Genomic DNA, 20953 nt, shown 5'->3' on the forward strand with positions numbered 1-20953 from the left:
TCTTCCACGTCTTTATGGTGAGCAATCTGGTGATTGTTAAGCAGTCAGTGCCCCCAACAAAATTATCCAATTTTACCTGATTGGTGTGTTGTGAAAATAAATGGCTTATTTACTACATCTCTTCTCTTCTCTGAAAAATATTCTTCTTGAAAAAATCAATTCAGGCAGAACAATTAAATACTCTTCCACTAGATGGCACAAGGAAGTAATTTTAACCTATGTATCTTAAGTTTTTTTTTTTTTGTAACATTTTTATTTGCCATTTGAGATTTTTCTAAATGTAAAATTTAATTCTGCTGTGGGCAAAAACCTTGTTTATCTGCATATGGTCAATTTCACAATAGTATAGATTTTCCCCGCCACAAATCTACACTATTGGTTGGTCTCCACATCATCTGTTATTTCTACCCCTCAACGAGGTGTGTGACCCATTACTTTTGCCTTGATTGCTTATTTCTAGGGCTCCCATAAAGTGCTTAAAAGCAGAAATAGGACACAAAAAAGAAATCCAGATCCATCCAATTAATGTTGAGAAAACCGAAAACACTTGAAAAAAAAAACCCAGTTGACCTTTTATTGTGGTCCATTGAAAAACAAATGTGATAAAAACAACAACGTGGTCATCTTCATAACGATACATGTACAGAAATTAATTTAAGTTAAAGATTGCTGACATGTCACAAAAAAAAAAAACCTGTCCCCTTTCTTCCCCCTCCTTACGCGTACCTTATTTTGAGCAAAATATAGGAGCTTCCGGGGATTTAAGGAATGTCGGGGTGCATGTTGGTGCGTGAGCTGAACTTGGAGGCCAGTTCAAGTGAAGTATTTTGGGATGGAGGTAACAACGATAGTCTGTCGGCGCATCCTGCAGTGGTGCACCAAATATGGCCTGTTTCATTCACATATACAGACAGTATATATATATATATATATATATATATATATATATATATATATGTACAGTGCAAAAGTGTTAGGTGAACACATTTTGTTGCTTCATTAACTATCCGTCCATTTTCCATTTTGTCCTCATGAGGGTGATGAGTGAGTTGGAGCCGATCCCAGCGGTTTCATTTTGAGAGGAGCAAGAATTTCGGGGTACAGGTGAGTCAATTTTATGTTTTAATGGCATCGATCATACTTGTGTTATTTGTTTTAATGTGCATTTATTAAACAGCAATGCTTATGGTGACCTAAAACTTTTGCACAGTACTGTACATATAATTATATCGTCGAAAAGTTCCTTTAATTCAGAAGTTCAATTCAAAAAGTGAAACTTAGTTATAGACATACATTGGACAATGCTTCCTAATTTCTAAATTTAAAATCTTTTTGATTATTTTGTAATATTCTGATTTGCTGAAGTGAAAGAATTTCCCTTTTTTTATTTTTATTTGAACTACTGAATGAAATAAAGTTCTCCACAATATTTGACGTGAGATGCGCCTGTACATACCATTGACTGACAAACACGTAAAAGGTGAGAACATTACAACTTTTCAAGAAAAAAAAAATGCTTTAAATGCCACAATTTCCTACAAGGGAAAATGAGCCAAAATAAAAATCAGTTCAATTCTCCAGCCGTCTCCGAAAGTCCAAACACTGCAACAAAGATCCGGGATTTCTTTTTTTCTTTTTTCTACAGTGTACACAGATGCGCATGACTCCGGACAGTTCGGCCATGTTTGAGGAGTTCCTTCTTTTTATATTTCCAGTCTTGGGCGTCCCGTTACACAACTCATATCCTTTGTGTTCAGAGGCAAGTTGTGTGTGTGTGTGTGTGTGTAGGCCGAGGAGGACTAACTAACCTGCCTGTGCTGTACAAGGTGTTTGAAGGGTCCGGTTTGGGAGTGGGGGGGGGGGGGGGGTCCCGCTACATGGCGGTGAAGAGTTCCCACCTCAGCGCGAAACCTGCAACTGCTGCACGCTCTGCGACTGGTTCTGAGCGCTCACCTCGGGCCCGCGGCTGGCCAGCCTGCTGAGGATGTTCCTCTCGGACATTTGCAGCCGCACGGCCACGGGCGGGATCCTGGCGATGGTCGCCGGGAGGCGCGTGACGTCCGCCTTCATGTCGCTCAGCAGCTCCTCCAGCTGTTTGAGAACTGGAAGGTGAAAACAACTCAAGCTTGAGCATGTTACTTCCTACATAGTGTTGTGACTTTCGGCTTGTCCCGGTTGCGACAGTCAGTAAAAAAAGATTATGATTATGATAAACATGCAATTTGGGTGACATTAAGTAGTTTGTCCTGTCTAAGGGGTCCCGAGACCTAAAAATCTGATATCTCACGTTCTAAATGGAGATGTCAAAATGAGTGCGTTAATTTATAGTTTCTTTAACGCCACCATTTTTTAATTTTTTTTTTACGTGCCATTAATGACCGCCCCTTACTCGGAAAGCCTGTACTGGGGCAATTCCAGTCGCAACGCAGCAGACACGTCCATGTCAAAATTTTGCAGTAATACATTTAATAATAATGCATATATTTGAGGGGACTGGGGTCAAGTTGTATCTTACAATTTTCAAAAAGTTCATGTTAAAGATTAGATAGCTCTGACCTTGAACTTTAATTTGAAAAGAAAAAAGCACAGAGCTGTCACAATCTTACAAATGCAATTACGCCATCTAGTGGCAGAAAAATGACCTCAACTCAAATCAATATCACACTCACTATCTTTTTAAAATTTAACTCAATTTTATGAGTTATGAAATTACTGTATCAATGACTAAAATATGCAGCCATATTTCTATTAGTTTTTCCCCCCCCAGTTTTATGCTAACAAGAGTATGAAAACTACATTTAGAACAGATATAGATTTTGCAATTAATTGGGAGTTAACTATTAAGGTCATTCAATTAATTCCGATTACAAATTTGAATCGCGTTTACACCCCTAGTTCCAAACATGGGTTAGTATGGTGAGTTACTGTCAGCGTGACTTTGTCTTTACCTTTATGCAGAACTGCATTGGCTGGCTTGTTTCCCGACATGGACTCCTTGCTGAGGTGCTGGTGGGACTCGGCCAGACACTCCACCTCGCTGAAGCGCGTGTTGAGCGCCATGGAGGGGTGGGCCGGGTCCTCAGTCATGTTGAGGTAGGCCGCGCGGCGTAGCTGCTCCTCGATTACTAACGCCTGCTCTAGTAACTAAGAGAGGAACATAAATGGCCGGTGAGACGCAGGACAGAGACGACGCGAAGGTTGCTGCCATTTGATAGAAAAAAAACAAAATGCATAGTGGACCATGGGTGGTGGTTACAGCATATCAAAGTCATCTCCAAAAGCGTGAGCAGAAGTTGATGATCTTTTTTTTTGTCTTCTTGAGCATCTTGATTGGTGGCTACTACCCTTTGATGAGGGAGTTGCAACAAAATCCGAATTTGTACACCATAGTTTATCACTAACCTGTCAGGGTTAAAGCAGAAAATCCGCTTGGAGACAAGATATGCATTTTTATATACAACCAACAGTCTAATACCTTCTTACTACACTACGTTGAACAAGTTAATAATACAAATTATTGAATACACAGGTTACATGTGTTTAAATGGAACAGTGTATATTCATAGCAGTAAAATCCCAATTGCAGTAAATATTTGGATGACAGACAGTAAAACGGCAACCGAGCGTGTCTTTGCCTCTGCATGACGACATTTTCTTAAGCCATTGTTCAAAATACGTCGGGACCCGATCTACATGAATTGCGTTTTAGCATTCACACAATCATAGGGTGGCCGTTCAGTTCACCTTGAACCTGCGTGCCAGGAACTTGTTCTTGATCTCCAGGAAGTTGCCCCTGCTCATTTCCCCCTTGAAGGGTTCGTTGAGGATGGCGAACCTTACGTCGTTCTGCACGTCCTGCCATCGAGCATAGCCGTGTCTGGGGAACATGACGGTCAAGCTTATAACAATTTACAGATCCTAAGTCAGTTAGCTTTTCTTTTTTTAATCACAAAACTGTTATAATACTCGTAACAAGTGTTTGCTCAAAGTTTGACCCAAATGTGCCTCTTAAGGATACTGTATGATGCCAGCTAGGAGCCAGTAGTCATGACGACGGTGCCAAATCTCAAAGGTCTTCTTAGTGACGGTCGCTGCCCTCTCCTCATTCTGCCAGAGGGAGTGAAGCTCTGCAGGGCGGAAAGGTTATGAAACAAAAAAAATAAAAGCAAGGAAATGTGTGTGTGTGTGTGAGTCTACCTGTGAACCCGCCGTCTGCTATGTTGAACATGAACCTCTGCTTGCTGGCTTTCCTCTTTTCCTCACTCACATTCAACATGGACAAAGATGCTTCCCTGGTGTTCTCTCCATTCTGAAGTTTGCTAGATTCGTCCGATTTCACGCCATCTTTGTCCTCTTGTTGATCTGTAGGAGATTACATGGAAGGAACAATAATTAGATTCAGTACAAGTCGTGTGTCGAACGTTCTATGGCACAGTAAGGGAGGTATTAAATTAATAAAGTTGGTATTATGGTAGATTTGTATTTCATCATAATGGGAACATCTCAAGGGCAAACAAAGTGCGCACCTTTCTCTGTGTCCATCTTTTCATCTTTAGCCTCTTCAGCTGAAACTAAATCAATTAGATTTAAAGAACATGCCAACAAACAAAAAGTAGCTGGTAAAGAAAAAAAAAAAAACGGCCTCACCTTTAGATCGATCCTCCACATCTGTTTTTCCCTCCGTTCCTTCACCTTTGAGATCAGGAGGAACACCCTTGTCACCCTTCTCCTCTCGGTCCTTGCTCAGGTCGTCGGGCTCGTTCCCTTCATCTCCGCCTCGCGTCTCCTTCTCTTTGTCCTCCTTCCCCGCAGGATCGTCATCTTTGTTTTCAGAGGCTGGCGACTTGTCGGACTCATCTGGGATTTCAATAATCTAAGGCAAAGAAAATGACGATGAATTGAGTGAAAATAATGTCATTGATTACTACGTTCACGGCATTGGCATGCAAGAATGAGAAATTACCTCTGGATCGTCTGTCTTTCTGGCTAATTTGCTGTCCTCTGCATCCTTCCTAATGTCCTCTTTGTCTTCTGATTTTGATAGATCTTCTGTTGATACAAAGTCAGAAAGAGCAACTTTATCAGTATTGTTGGAATGCATATTAAAAAAAAAAAAAACTCAAGCGGCTTGCCATACTCTAGCAGCTTTGTGTGTGCGTGTACCTGGCACAGGAGTGTTGGGTTGCGTATCCGCAGGCGTCCCACTTGAAGGGGTCTTGGCATCTTCACCCGCAGCCAAAGCCGCCGCCCTCTTGTTTTCCTCCAGTTCTGCCATCCAAGGCATGGACCACTGACCATTCACATGCTCAAACTCCTGCACCTGTCCAATCAATACATGCATCAAGTGATCCATTGTGTCATGATGCTGGATAAATCAGATATCTGACTGGATGTAGATGATTTCATGCACAGCGGGCATAATCCTACCTTTTTCCTTATGAGGGACATGACACCAATGCGAGTGAGCACGTGTTGCCTGGACAGACCCTCTCGTGGGACGCCATCCGCAAAAGTCTCTGCTCCGTCAGCTCCCGGCTCACACAGGTGCCTCATGAATAGAGACACGTAAGCCCTGTAGGCCAAAAAAATAAATAAATGAGGGGGGGAAAAAATCACATCAGAACGGAAATGACTCAAAAGAAAAACTACCCATAAAGACAAACATTGCAGGAGTTAGCAAATAAACACAAAAAATCCTGTTGCTAAAAATATTAATAATACTTTTGATTGACAACATCGGACTTTACTATTCAGCCTAGTTTGCTCTTGTTTAGAATTGCAAATCATCATATTGACACTAATACTCTGTAAAAGGGGTTCTTAACAACAGAGTAGCAGACAAATGCATTTTTATTTTTAAGTAACTACATTTTAGGGCCTGGGCGATATGGCTCCCCCAAAAAAATAATCCTCACTTGAATTCCTTCTCAGACTTCCCTCGAAGGTCCCTGACGAGCCACTGGTTGGTGAAGGCATCCTGGGGAGGCATCCCGTAACGCATCACTGCGTTCAGGAAAGCCTTCCTCTGCCGTGCGTTGAAGCCCAGAACCTGACAGGTGATTCGACCGAAACAGCCCCTCAAGTCAGAAATCGGTCAAAAACAACTGAAAGCGAAGTGGAAAAGATGTCGACTAGACTCACCTCAATGTTTCCTCCCACTCGGGCCAGGAGCGGAGGCAGAGGCTTGTCCCGGTCGTTTCGTAACCCTTTGCGGTTCGGTCGGCGGGCGTTTGCTGCGGTGGGACAAAAAAATCATCAGAACATCTCACACTAAAAAGTGTGCACGTCACTAACGTTGAATTGCTTGTGCTGGAACTTAACGAGCGTTTGTGTCCTGTGGGATCCACTGTAAGAAGGATGTTGACTGGACTTACACACGATAACGGCACCCTTGTGCTGAAGGTGCCCCTCTCGCTCGCTCTCTTTCTCTCCACACCTTTACATCTATAGCTGCCATTTCCTTTCAGGACACTTACAACTGTAAGCAGCACCATTTAATGCAATTCCAGTAACAGCGAGATCCGTGATTAAGGGGAACAATGGTTACAATAGATACAAAATATAACAATTTGAGAAATAAACGAAGTGCTAACAGTTACACTGAAAAAGTGAACAAATTTAACTTTGAGTGCAATGAACAATTTTCCTTTTAAATGCAGGCCACTTTGAAGTAGGCATCTATTGTTTTCTGCGGCTTCACCACCGCCACCTCCTTCTCCACCTCCAGCTCTTTTTCATCTTGGCTTGCCATTGTACGCCCCGAGCAGATGATACATGGACAACTTCTGCTCTTTTCTGGGCTTAAGTCGTAGCCGGTGTAGTTTCCGTCTGAATCGGTACACATATCTGCAGGGTGGGGGTGGTTGTGAAGCTTTGTTAGTAAGGGAAAGGACTGCAGCTTGAAGAAGCCTATCAGACAGTTTGGCTTAGTATGTTAAGACGGACTGATGGAGAGGAATTTTTCATCTTAAATTAGCAGCAGTGGAACCTCAAAAGTTGGACAAATTATAAATCTTAAAATTCAACTCCATAAGTGTGTTGTGTGTTTTGAGGGCTTTTGTCGCTGATTGTGTAGCAGCACAGGCAGGCAGCATAGGTTCTTCTTTAAAATGTAAAAAGTTACTTTCAAATTATTTTTTATATTTAATAATAATTATTTTGATAATAATTATTTATTTTTATTATTTAGTGTCATGAAAGACTAGTTTAACGTTACGATAGTTCAATTATACTGAATGGAGGACAGTAGGCTAGCGATTAATCACATCTACCTCACGGTTCTGAACTTAAAGATTTTATGAAGGTGATAGTTTATGTCTGTAAGCGATTATTTCTATTTACATTATTCTGAAGGGTAAACCTGCTTTGAGTTTGTTAAGTAACGCCGCTTGACCTTAGAGGTTCCACTGTGCTTTGATAAATCCTACAGAGAACAGAGAGAATTGATAGATGACTTCTGCGGCACCAAAGCCGAGACAGCCCAGAAGAGCAGGCGTACCTTCAGCACGCTCATCAAAGTCCTCGTCGCCCTCCTCCGACGCCACCGAGTAATCAGACTGGTTGTCGGATTGGTCCTCTTGCCAATCTGGATGGAAGAAGGTGACAGGAAACACTTCCTTAACTCTTGGTCAGAATCTAATTCATAGTCAAGTTCACTAAGTTCACTAAAATATCTTTAGCTCTTTGTTTTTAAATTGTATTTTTAATCGCACCATGTGCATGAAATACACTATATAAATAAAGCTGCCTTGCATTAAAAAATATCTAAAACATGCATTGTTTTAGCAGGTTCAATTTTATCCACACTTTATAACTTTGATAAAACAAACAGCAGACTACTAATTCAAATAGAAGAAGTTGCAGCTTTCAAATTGCGCATTATTTGAAAAAGTCAAATATTCAATTAAGCTGAATCTCTAAAACACCAAATAAACACCACACATTTCTGTTTGAACATTTACTCCATATCCCTACTAAATAGCTGCATACTATTTGCAGTACAAGTGAAACACTAGATGTTAGCTAGTAGAATTTTATAAAGTCACTAGTAGCATACATTTATCATTTTTTTGCCTCACTACGGTACAAGCAAGGGCACTTAATTGGATATTAAGAATATGGAATAAACGCCCAAACGTCTTAACATGCACTCACAATACGGACACAAACACAAAGGACATCACCATCACAGCACATGACAATAAGAAGAAGTTGCATTATATATTTTTCTGTACCCTGTCTTATACCTCGGTCCTCCTGAGAACCGTCATTGTAGTTAACCGGCTTTCGAGTTCTTTTGCCTTTGCCCAGATTGCGGGCCAGATCCTCTTGCTGCTGCTCATAGTGATGACGAAGCAGCTTCTCCCAGTAGTCGGGGTCTACGCTTTCCTCCTGCTTGATCACTTCCCGTTCCACTTCCTCCTCCTGGGAGGAAACATTGACCAACATTTCTTTGCCAACCGTCCTGCCGCCGCCACCCCCCTTTCGCTTCTATTGCGTACCTCATCGTCCTCATCTTTGACCACATACTGGGCGACTTTAAAGGAGCTGAGGTATTCGTTCATGCTCTGAATCTCGGTGTCGTCTGTAGCGTCCTGGTTCCGGTCCAGCAGACGATCGATGGCTTGGTCATCGTAGTGGATTACACTGCTGTCGTCCTCCTTGTTGTCCCCTTAGCGCAAGAAAAATTAGTACCTTAAGTATAAAATACTCTGATCCAATTACAAATTGAGAGCCTGGTAGAGGTTGAAATGCCTTTTCCATCAATTTCAAGCACTTTCAGAGCAGCATTAAAATTCTGTCTGAATAATAATAATGCTCATTTTGTATTAAGTCAATAAATATTGTTGTGTATTATTGCAAACTGAGCATTATTATTTGTTATGTTCTGTAACAATGTTAATCAATAAGCTTAACTGTTAACGGTTTAACATTAACAGTGGACATGCAATTACAAACCTTCTCCAGCCTCATCTTTAAATAACTCCTCGGTTCCAAATTTGAGGATATCGTCCAGTTCCTGCTTGGACATGGAACCGGTCTTGGAGCCGAGGCCGGGTCGCACAACCAAGTGGGTGAGCATCATTTTTTTCTTTGCAACCTGATAATAAAATGGGGGACAAATAAGCAATCAGAAGGTTGAACAGTTAAATAAGGACTTGGGATTTTTCTTCTTCATTTTGATGCCACTTCACCTGCGTGATCCTCTCCTCTACGGATGCTTTGGTCACAAAGCGATAGATCATCACCTTCCTGTTCTGGCCAATACGATGAGCTCTGCTGAACGCCTACAGCACACAACAGTTTAAACCCTTCTCAAACATTTTTTTCTTCATTTACAGGGGAACATCATAGTCTAAATTATTGACATTTCCATTATTTCCTATGGGAGAAATTCTGGAACAGATTGTTTGACAGTTCGAACAATTCTTAATCTCCTTTTACGCTGAAAGGGGATATACGTTTTCCAAATCGACCCGCAATAGGTGAAAGCCCACGATATGGCGAGACCATACATTGACACAGATTTTAAACTTATTAAAACACACTTTGACATTTATTAAAACAGACTTTTTAATTTCATTGTACACAAACTAGGAATCGAGATGTAGCAGTTTTCCTGTGTAATGTTAACCTTCTTTGTGTATTTCCTCATTGAAGATGAAGCAATTTAATTATGTATTTGTTTGCATAACTCTACTGCATTTTTTTGTAGTTTGTGATCAAACAATGGTACAAAAAGTGCTTTATAATTTAATTTAACGAGTGGTGGGCGTGTCATACCTGGATGTCATTGTGAGGGTTCCAGTCAGAGTCATAGATGATAACGGTGTCTGCAGAAGCAAGATTGATGCCCAAACCTCCTGCTCGAGTTGAGAGGAGAAAAGCAAACTGGGGAGCACCAGGAGCTGTTGGAAAAAAAAAACCACCAAAACAAAAGTTAAAAGCATACAAACTGTGCTATTTAATTAGTCAATAATATGAGGGGTAAATGATCACCATTAAAGCGGTCAATGGCTTCCTGCCGCATGTTGCCGGTGACTCCGCCGTCAATTCTCTCATATTTGTAACCCTCATTTTCCAGGAAATCCTCCAGCAAGTCGAGCATTTTGGTCATCTGGGAGAAAACCAGCACTCTGTGACCTCCTTCCTTCAGCTTTTTCATCATCTTGTGCAAGAGCATCAGCTTGCCAGATGCCTTGGTCAGAGCTAAGCCCTCATACATTCCGTTTGGAAGTTTTGGGGCCTCCTGCCATGAGAAAGGATCATGTGGATTCATGACACGTTCATGTTCAGGCGGTCATTCAGCATTATAATAAGACAAAGGTCATACGGTGGCAGCAGCAGGAAAGAGGTATGGATGATTGCAGCACTTTTTCAGATCCATCACCACATTGAGCAGAGAGACTTGGTTTCCTCCTCCGCGGGTGTTCAAGGCGTCGAAATTCCGCGTTAAAATAAACTTGTAGTATTTCCTAGATGAAAACAAGAAAAAGTCGTTTTGAGAAAAGAAAGCGATTCCTGATTATAGTCCAAATGACTTCATAACGTAACACTGACTTCTGCATGGGGCTCAGCTCCACTCTGACAATGAGTTCAGTCTTGGATGGCATGTGTTTGAAGACGTCAGCCTTCAGCCTTCTGAGCATGTGCGGGCCCAGCATGTCGTGGAGCTTCTTGATTTGGTCCTCTTTGGCTATGTCGGCAAATTCCTCCAAGAAGCCTTCCAAGTTGCTGCAGAGGAAGAGGGAGGAGAACAACATTGAGCAAAATGAGGGCAAGCGTGGGTGTCGCCGGCCGCCACACTCGTGGTGACGATGTACTGACTTGAATCTCTCTGGAGTCAGGAAGTTAAGCAAGTGGAAGAGCTCCTCCAGGTTATTCTGAAGAGGCGTGCCAGTCAGCAGCAGCTTGTGTTGCAGTGGGTAGTTGTTCAGCACTCGGAAGAACTGACGGAAGATGTAATGCGTTAGAATATGCAAATCCAGGAAAATACAATCACAATGTAGTAGCTCTACCAATTTGTATCCCCAAAGAAGCAAAAAACAAAAAAAAATTTCTCACCTTGGACTGGTTGTTTTTCAGCCTGTGAGCCTCATCCACAACCAGACAGGCCCATTCAATGGAGCCCAGCACAGCCTGGTCAATGGTAATGAGCTCATAGGATGTCAGAAGGACATGAAACTTAACTGTTGAGTCTTTCTGCACAGCGGACATGAGAACGGGAGAGAAAACAGAAATGTTAGGCCTGGGAGCCCCACAGGGTATAGGTTCAATTTAACGATACATAATGTTATGTTGGTTCTTTCTCACCTTCATCTTGGATGCCTTTTTCCCCCCTCGGATGGCGTTCCCTTCGAAAGAGAACTCGTTCTCGCGGATGACAGCCCTGCTGTCCTTGTCACCCACATACGTGACCACGTACATGTCTGGGGCCCACATCTCGAACTCTCGCTCCCAGTTGATGATGGTGGAAAGAGGTGCGCTAACCAGGAAGGGACCTTTGGAATGACCCTGAGAGAGGAGCAAGGCAGAAAGCATAATGTCAACATTAAGAATTCAACCTGCAAACAAATGTCTTGCCCTGCCTTTAGGATAAAGCTCCTGACTTTGAGCTGCTCCCCTTTAATGGGCACTGTTTGCTGTATGTCACATGTCCGATACCCCCAACTGACACTGACTGACAGAGGAGAGCCGACTAGACAAAACAGAATTTATACTGTACAGTGGTACCTTCACCTACAAGTTTTAATCCATTTGGCAACCAAGCTTGTAAAATAAATATTCCCCGTTTACGTAAATTTGCTCCAGTCTCGCCGAAAAACACCACAATTACTCATCTCTTCCCCTCTTACCTCCTTGTAAAGAGAGTAGAGGAAGACAGCGGTCTGGACGGTCTTGCCTAAGCCCATTTCATCGGCAAGGATGGTGTCGGTGGCCTGAGCCCAAGAAAACCTCAGCCAGTTCAAGCCCTCCAGCTGGTAGGGGTGAAGGGTGCCCCCGGTGCTGTCCAGGTAGTCGGGCTGACGGTCAAACTTGATTGTAGGCTGCAAGAGGAAACATGGAGAGTGACGAATGACACTAATATTCTCCTTTATGATTCCTAACTTGACAACATTTGATTGTTTAACAATTGATGTTATGACTGACAAGTGCAGTTTACGACTTAAGAAATGCAAACGTTTGGTTGGAAAGGTTGGGTTACTTACATCTACCACTGGGTTAGCAGGTGGACGCTCCGTCTTCTTAATTTTGACAGGCTTCTTCAGCTTCTTACCGGGTCTGCCCTCATCACCAATCATCAATTCTCTAGTTTGTTTGAAAAAATAAATAAATAGTGTTTTAGTGTTAAATGACACAGATGACTCCTGTGGAGGACGCAAGCTTCTGCATACCTGTGATTCCAGTAGGTCTGCCTGTAAAGGTCAAACTCGGGGATGTCCATGTCTTCGCTCTCCCACGTCGACTGGTCATAGGCCAGATCTCGCCATTTGATCAGGTAGTGCACGTTGCCCTTCCTGTCCACACTGAAATGGAAACAGGGAAATCAGTTAAACCAGCTTGGCGGATTTTGCTAATTTTTGTGTGTGTGTAATATTACGTATTATAAGAGTGGTTTTCGTCTGTTTCTATAGCTAAAAGTGAGAGGCCAAAATGAGTGAACAATATTGTGAGAAATTTAAACTTCCTCCCTGGTTTTGGAACTTTTTTCTGTTTTCACAAGCCTGAAGTCAAAAGTACACATTCAGCATTTTTTTTTTTTTATATTTATGGCGGTTTAACCCCTTATCATTCAATTTGAAGCTGTTCTTGAACCATTTGGAGTTTTGGCATAGTCTCTTTTTAAAGATAATACTTTGATTTTTTTATCCCAAAGAGTCAGATTCTGTTTAAATGCTACTGGCACTGAGTAATGGAAGTTTGAATACAAAAAAAGAAAAAAAAAAGAAGAATTTTATGTTTGTCTAATAATTTTTCACAAAATCTGCTTTGAAAATGAATGTAGAATGGTGTGGTGGACTGGAAAACACTACAGGATCAAAGCTTGAGGTCTTCCCTAGCTCCAGTTTGACAATAATACTACGGAAAATGAGCATTTTACACAGTTTTTTCCAAAACAGGGGTCCAAACGAACAAGTGTGCCATTTGGGGGTTAATGTAACTTTCTATCAAGTCAAACTATACTTCTTAAAGGGGATATTTTACACCAGTTTAATAATTTGACCTTTAAATATTAGCATCTGGCTTGTTTAAAATCTACAATAAAAAAATGGTGACAATAAAACAAAATCAATAATATAGTGGCATTAAAGGGACTTTGCATTCATTTGACTCAATGCCCCAGGCCTTCGTTCACCTGTGGTTGAGGATGCGGTGTATCATCAGCCACTCCATCTTGACGCCGTAGCGGTAGAAGTCCGCCTCCATGTGGACAAAGAGAGGATCCTTGTTCTTCCTCTTGGTGCTCTTGTCGTCGTCACCCTCGCCGCCAAAGTCCACGGGCGGCGGCTCGTCCATGTCGGTCTTTCTCTGGTAGTTGCGGAACATCACCTGGCAGTTCAGCTCCAACTGGTGACCACAAGCGGGGAGGTTGGAAGGTGCATGGGTTCGGAAACGACAACAATGTGCAGTTCTGTTGGCTTAGGCGTGCACCTGTAGCTCCAGCACCCATGAGCAGTGCCAATAGGACATATTGCACCATTTTACAAAGAACTCCCTCTCCCTGCGGCCAACCAGTGGCGGGGGATCGGGAGCGTCAGCAGGCAGCTCAGCAGGCCGGGGGACGGGGGTCGGGGCAGGCAGTTCTCCCCAACGCCATGTTATAACCTTCTGGACTTTACCCTTCATTGGTGGGCACTGCCGAGAAGATGATAAGAAAGTCAGCGTTGCTTTTATTGTTTCTAATCAGAGGCCACTTTATTGGGTACCTTGCAGCGGGGGCAGATCCACTCGCCGTTGGGGATCTCGGGGAGGGGCGGGTTGAGACAGTGGATGTGATAGGACGAGGGGCACGTGTCGCAGCAAAGAAGCTCCCCTCCGTCCTTGCACACCCTGCAGTACTCGATGTGGTGGTCGTCCTCTTCCTCGGCGCCGTCGTCCTGCCTGTCGTCCTCGTCGTCCACTTCGGCGTCAGAGAGTTCTTCCCTGGCCTCCCACTGGATGCCTTCCTTCTCCTGGTATCACAACCAAAGGTAGAGGTGGGGTGCATGAGTAAAAAGCTGATTCTTATTGACTATTAAGGAGGTCTTAGGCAGCTAGGGAAGGAGGTTAAGTGTTGGGTTGGTAAAAAGGCAGCAAAAAATTTTAGGCACATGGAAAGGTAAATAGTCAGGTAGGTAGCCCTCTAGAGTGGTTTAGATCCTATTTGGCAGGCAGGACTTTTTGTGTTGCTCTGAGTCCCACTCTGACCACTGTCATATGGTGTTCCACAGGGTTTACTGTTGGGGCCCCTGCTGTTTTCATTGCATTTGCTACCCCTATCTTAAGAAAGCATGGCATTTCCTTTCACTGCTATGCGGATGACGGTCAAATTATGTCGGCGCTAAGCACAGAGGATGCTTTCCTCTTAGAAATCAAAACCTGGATGGCACTAAACTTCTTGAACTTCAACGAAAAGAAAACACAAGTTATGGTGTTTGGTCTCAGTGGCTCTTTTTCCATCTCACCCTGTTGACTTGAGTTCCCTGCCGTCAACAGTCTCGAATTAAGAGTTTTCAATTGGACAGTCATTTTAAATTGAACCAGCCAATTGGTGCTTTAAAATCTAGAGTTCTATTTCGTCCCTCCCGACCGCCAGATGGCGGTGCTTCAAGCACTGATTGTTCCCTTCGGTGCTTGAAGCACCGCCATCTGGCGGCCGGGAGGGACTCATAGAACAGTAGTTACAGTCGGAACTTTCATTTTGTATCGCAGGCAGCGGGCTAAATCAAAGCCTCTTCTTTTGCAAAAGCACTTAGTGACCCAGTAACCCATGCCTTTGTTACATCTTAGTTAGATTACTGTAATGTACTTTATTTTGGAGTCAGCCAATGCTCCCTCAAGCGTCTCCAGTTAGTCCAAAATGATGGAGCTCGAAGGTGAGAGCATATAACTAGGATAGACAAATAAGAGATAAATAAGTCTTGAGTAAGTATGTAGGAAAATAGGTAGGACAGACAGAAAGTAGGTAGATATTGAGTTGGTAATGGTAACTTATATCTCAAACATATTAGAGTACTGTCATATAAAAGTATTGGGAATGACATGTAAAAGTACTTTATTGAGACTCAAAGACATCACGTTTGTATTACACATTGAAAAATGGCGTAAAATGAGCCACAACAACCGTACTCACACAATGCGGGCAGCTCCACTTGCCCTCGGGTGCCTTCTCCATGTCAGGGTCCAAGCAGACCATGTGATAAGCCCTGGGGCAGGTGTCGCACAGAATGATCTCTCCTCCCTGCTGGCACACCTCACAGTAGTCCTGGTGGTCCGTCTCATAGCCGTCGCCATCCTCTGTCTCCACTGGGAGAGGAAGCGAGTGGACACGTGAGTTGGGATTCTGAGTCAAGAACAAAAGACAGAAGTGAGTTTCACACCGCACCTTTCTTCTTTTTCTTCGCACTCTTGGACTTCTTCTTGCTGCGGCTACTGCGGTTGGAGCCTTCTGACACGGAGAAGTTGCTTTCGTCAAAGTCGCTGTCCACATCAGGCTCATCCTCATCACTCTGATAGGGAGAGCAGCGATGCGTTCGAACACTGACAGTCGGCAAAAGACAGGAAGACAAAGAGTTGCGAAATATCTTACAGAGGAGCGCTTCCTCTTGTTGTTCAGGCCTCCCAGTTTGATCTTGAGTGGAGCCACTTTCTTGGGTTTGGGCTTTGGTGGAACTTTAGGCTTGGACTTTTTCCGGGCGTTGGGGCCTGGCACGGAAATGAAGAAAGGTTAATTCAAGCAAATAAACTAGCTGTGTTCAAAATTTCTCCCTATCCATTAGAATAGTCCACTTTATAAAAATCTCGACAGGTATATAGCGATACGTGAGTAATTCCAAACACAGCCCATGATGTTTTTTCATACACCCTTCTATCCAGTCACCTTTGCCTTCTTTGGTTTTAGCCTTGCGGAGAGGTGGCGGCGGGGCTGGCGGCGCCGGAGCAGCGGGCGGCGTCTGAGCAGTGGCAGCAGCGGCGTCGGTGGGTGCGGCCCCACCGTCGGCCGCTCTGTCTGTCCCAGCCACCACCATGTTCTCCACCGCCGCCGCCACATTGGCGGCTGCCAGGGCTGCATTGGCGGACGCCGAGCCCTGCAAGGGAGACACCCGGTCAGAAACGGGGGGTGCGCCATTCGGGTCATTTTAATGGCGTCGATGTAATACCTTATGGGGGTTGTTTGTGCTAAACTCCCTCCACTTGGCCATCATTAAAGTCATCATCTTGGACACAGCGATTTTGGGGTTCTTGGCTGCAATCAAGGGCCTGAGGAGAACAACAAATGTCAAGCAGACACAGGTAGATCAAATTGACGTGTTCTGATATTTGTGTTTTAATAAGTTATTTTTCACATCAAATAAAGTATATGATACATCATAAGGTTTTCACACCTGACAAACTGACTGAAGGCCTTGTAGTTGGTGAGGGAGTTGTAGTCTTCCTGAGTAAAGACGTGGTCGATGTCTTTCATGCCCCAGGCCTCCAGCATCTGGGAAGAGCTTTTGGGCTAAGGAGGGAGGGGACAAGAGAGGGAAAGAAATTAATCCCAGTGGAAATTAACAGCCCTCATGGCACCTGCCATGTGAAAATTCCCAGTTTACCTGGCAGTCATCATCGTCGTCTTCATCATCATCCGGCTCTGGATCTTTGCGTTTGCTCTTGGATGAGCCCCCTTTCTCCACAGACGCGCTGGATTTCTTCTTGTCTTTGGTGGAGCTGGAGCGTTTTTTCTTCTTCCTCCCCGGGGCGTAATCGCTTCCGTCACTGTCCGAGCGCAGGATTCCCTCATCCGGGTCCCTCTCTGTTGCATCCCCTCCAATTAGGTGCTCGGGAGAACTCAGCGGCAACTCCTGTTTGTGTTGAAACAGCATCAAAAACATCAAGTGATGCCAAGACAATTGCATTAGTACGGAAAACTGGCCGCATCTGGCATCCATGACGAGCAAAAATTGAAGCGATTCCAACCCGGGTCCTATCAGAGATCATTAAAAGGTAATTAACCAATTTCATATATCAATTAATCAATTACAAATATATCTTTGTTCATCTATCTATGCCTGCGACGTATAGTGAAAGGCAGAACAATTAAATGCTCTTCTATTAGATGGCCGAAGGTGCAATGAACCTGTGTATGCGTATATCAGCTTTGCGTTCAATTAAACACGCACAGAAAACAGATCATCATTATGCTCACTATCACTATTGGGAAACACAGGCACAAATTGACAGAGACACGGCCAATGTTGGATAAAGGAGACATAGGTGACTACATTTAAAAAAAAAAGGACCAAATAAAAACTTTTACGTCTCCTCTATATATTATATTAGTTTCCACAGATGCATCTATTGATTTGTGATTGAAAACACATTAAAATTATGGACACATTATATTGAATCTCATTAATTAGTCATTAGTGAAGGCAATCTATATGTTATTCTCATTCTGATTTTATAATGCTCTTGGTTTTAATCATTTCAACTGTGCAGTGCTTTTGCATCACTCTATACTACACTTTTTTTATGTTTGGTGGCGTGCTATGAGATCTCTCTCATGTGAAATGTGTGCATCCACTCAATAACTGTTGAGAAACACGGATACTTAAGTATTCCTTCCTATACAGCTAATGTGAGTACATTTAAGTGGCTGTGCGTGCATCATAAAATCATGTGACATCAAAGTTATCCAACTAACCTCTCTGACAGCTCTCTGCCTCTTGTTGCTTCTGCTCTCCCTGCTGCTCTTCTTGGCCTTCTTCTTCTTCTTGGACTTGGGAGCCTCTTCCACTTCAGACATGACGTCCTCGGGTTCGTTGTCTGCAGGTGACATTCAAATGGCTTGTCACTCTTTTCATTCACACGTTTATTCTCTATTTGTGTGTAAAGGGGGGGGGGGGCGCAGGCGCAGACTTGCACGCCCCTGCAGGCTCGACAGAGTGGAGGAAGAGGAGGGAGGAGGGGGAGAGGTTGGGGGCGCGTGCACAGAGTGGCGTGCACACACAAATCCGCGTGCACGCCTAGCGTGTGGCACAAAACACTATGCTTGAACAAGTTGTGGGGTTTTGTTTTATTTGGCACAACTTTGACAGTCGGCGGTGGCCCCCCTCGGCGAAAGCGCGCGTCGAAATTGTAAATACGGAAAAGTAGGGGGGGGAAGAACACCTGCACGTGAAGTTAGCTTAACTAACCTATCGTGACCGAAGCGACGCGAAGCTAGCTCGGGCTAACGTTAGCCTCGCTTTGAAGGCGCCCCCCTCCCACACGCACGTACACCCCCGGTCAGAAACAACAAAAAGTAGACGAACGGTTGGAGCTTACCGTGGAGTAGCGAGTGCTCCTCGACGGCCCCGAAGTCGTCCCTGTCATCGTCGCTGCCTGACATGTCTCCAGTGTCCCCCCCACCTCCTCGCTCGAATTAATCCCTCCTAAAGCTCTCGCTCCTCGGTCGGTCGACGAGGGAGGAGGGGAAAATGACGTGGGACTGCTGGAGAGTGGACCGAGGTGGGTGTACTGTCCAAGGGGGGAGGAGAGGGAGGGGGCGGCTACTGTGTGTGGGGGGTGGGAAATGGCACTGTGTTTACATTATCAAACAAGTTGGCTAATTAGGTATAGAAACGCACACTACACACTTGACACCCGCAAGTTCGAACACGGCAATGGAAAGTTGAAGCCAAAAAGGCCTACCTTGACACCTTGGAAACTTGCTGTAGCGTGCGCGTGCGGTCCCAGGTCGAAGTGAAGCACTCTCTTCCGCTTGTATTACCACAACTCGGCTGTTTTTTTTTGTCAATTTAGCGTTCATTCATTAGGGGACAAACAAAAACACCGTCCCCTGTCCTCTCCCCCAGCCTCAGAGCTTAGCTAACATCCTCGCGAGCACACAAAGGGGGCCAGACATCCCATAATAATCCCCCCTCCCCTCCCACACGCGCGCAGGACTCTGCATGGTTACCTCGCAACCGGCAGACCATAATACTCACAGGGCCCAGCCTGCCCCCACCCTCCCCCCGCCACGCGCGCGCGCGCCTGCTCACTCGCACGCATTCACGCACATTACCACTCCAAGACATGCATGCTCCGGCCCTCGGAGCCACCTCGTTGTCATGGCGACCCCCCCCCCCCTTCCGCCCATGTGTGCCTTGCCAGACCATAATATTCCAAACGCGCTACATCCCATAATATACTACGCCTTCAAAAGACAAGGAAATAGGAGGGAAAACATGGTCTCTAGAGGTAGGCCGAAACCCACCGGCGACAGCCCATAATAGTCACTGAATGAGCAGCTACCTGGGATGACCAATAAAACAATGTGCTCAAAACAATATCCACCACTTTCTACCTGACTGATCGGGTTCAAGTCCAAGGTCCGCTCAAAGTGTGTGTGGCTGTGTGCTGTCAAGTTTGTGCCAGGGTTCGAGGAGGAGCATGGCGTGGAGAGGCCTAAATCGGAAATGTGTTGAGATGAAGATGTTGATGCAGCATGGTGCCTTGAGTGTTTAGCACATCTGCCTCACACTCCTGGGGTTCAAAGTTCAAGTTTACATTCTCCCCAATCCCCACGCATGTTAGGTTAAGGTTCATTAAATACTGTTTTTATAGATAGTTTCACCTCTTCCACACTCTTTAAACTTATTAAACTCATTCAGTGCCATTGACGGCTATAGACGTCAAAAATTAATTTGAACTATTTCTATTAAATTTGTTCCACTTTTGTTAACAAGAGTATGAAAACCTAGAAAAAATATTGTATATTTAGAACCGATATAAAATTTGTGATTAATCGTGAGTAAAATGAATTTTTGACGTTTATAGGCATCAATGGCAGTCAATGAGTTAAATATACTTTTTAAAGTATTTCTTGGCACTTGTTCTTAGTTTCTCACTCCAAATTTCCCAACTTTCATTTACCGTAAAACTGACAGAAAACAAAAGAGAATCAAACATTGTATATTTAAACACCACAACGTTCAACCAAACCATATTTCATCTAACAGTCAGCTAGCTTAATGCTAACATATAATGCAAAACACAACATACGGTCTAATGAAATTAGCATAGAATTATCTCTGCTCTGTGGGAATGACATGACTTTACAATTATGAATGGCTGGGATATGCCCAGCATGTTGTGGCACAATGTGGTGGTACTACATCGAAGGCTCACAACTAAAACCCACAACAACAAAAAAAACACCGGTCTGTACAGAAAATGGGATTGTGAGGTCGACGTGCTAAACCACTATAACCCCAACTACATCAGATCCAAACAACATTCTGTAATTTTACCCACAAGTTGTATACAAGCGTGAAGTGAATGTAATTACTTCAGCTACAGTCAACTTTTAATGGAATTATTTCTTTGATCTGTGATCTTGCTGATGATTATGCAATTTTGATTCACTGCTGCTCTGCTCTCGCATTGAGTTAATTTAATGTTAAAAATGAGAACAGCAGTAATATAACGCTTGTATCCAATCACTAATGTTTTGCTTCCTTGAAGGGCAACAGTCAGTGATGAAAGACTGAAAGCAGCGTGGTAAACATCTCAAGCCCCTGTAAACATGGCCGCCATGTACGGCTCTACGTTTACTTTGATGAGAAAGCCGCCCCTGCCAACATGGCCACCACAATGGCATGTCTGTTAGCCTGCTCTAGTCTACTGTGACCAATTGCCGCCGATTCTAGAACTAACAGACTTTGACGCAGCTACTGTACAAGGCGGCGTTTGGAGTAGATTGGACACTATTTTCTGTCTGTTAAAT

At 43.9% G+C, this 20953-nt stretch overlaps 1 protein-coding gene across 8 annotated transcripts; it reads right to left on the reverse strand.

Annotated features, from left to right (window-relative positions):
* Positions 1–560: 560 nt before the first annotated feature.
* On the reverse strand, positions 561–19160 carry chd4b (chromodomain helicase DNA binding protein 4b). Of its 8 annotated transcripts, none has more exons than XM_077574648.1 (40): positions 18877–19045; positions 18511–18737; positions 17888–18009; positions 16797–17045; positions 16587–16702; positions 16362–16461; positions 16082–16289; positions 15791–15906; positions 15587–15710; positions 15335–15507; positions 13929–14174; positions 13654–13857; positions 13358–13569; positions 12396–12527; positions 12210–12309; positions 11856–12047; positions 11314–11514; positions 11065–11202; positions 10828–10949; positions 10561–10734; positions 10334–10475; positions 10000–10249; positions 9784–9908; positions 9195–9287; positions 8959–9100; positions 8502–8671; positions 8247–8424; positions 7499–7585; positions 6142–6233; positions 5916–6049; positions 5428–5572; positions 5164–5320; positions 4964–5049; positions 4648–4873; positions 4527–4571; positions 4198–4362; positions 4019–4127; positions 3745–3877; positions 2949–3144; positions 561–2102 (listed from the first exon to the last, which is right to left on the reverse strand). In XM_077574648.1, exons 2-40 carry the CDS (start codon positions 18572–18574, stop codon positions 1900–1902), a joined length of 5871 nt encoding a protein of 1956 aa, XP_077430774.1. In that variant the 5' UTR covers positions 18575–18737; positions 18877–19045; the 3' UTR covers positions 561–1899. The 8 variants fall into 8 exon arrangements, with proteins under 8 accessions (XP_077430774.1, XP_077430773.1, XP_077430771.1 ...); XM_077574647.1 differs by having other exon boundaries at positions 4527–4565; positions 8235–8424; XM_077574645.1 differs by having other exon boundaries at positions 8235–8424.
* Between the last annotated feature and the right edge of the window lie 1793 nt (positions 19161–20953).

This window comes from Vanacampus margaritifer, chromosome 9, assembly GCF_051991255.1.
Source record: "Vanacampus margaritifer isolate UIUO_Vmar chromosome 9, RoL_Vmar_1.0, whole genome shotgun sequence".
Classification (NCBI taxonomy): Eukaryota; Metazoa; Chordata; class Actinopteri; order Syngnathiformes; family Syngnathidae; genus Vanacampus; species Vanacampus margaritifer.

Coding starts and splice junctions, on each gene's coding strand:
- chd4b (XM_077574641.1), bottom strand. CDS start 18,994: ATGAACGCTAAATTGACAAAAAAAAACAGCCGAGTTGTGGTAATACAA. Junction 10,950..11,064: donor TGAAAAACAACCAGTCCAAG/GTGAGAAATTTT, acceptor ATCTTCCGTCAG/TTCTTCCGAGTGCTGAACAA. Junction 9,101..9,194: donor TAGAGGAGAGGATCACGCAG/GTGAAGTGGCAT, acceptor TTTTATTATCAG/GTTGCAAAGAAAAAAATGAT.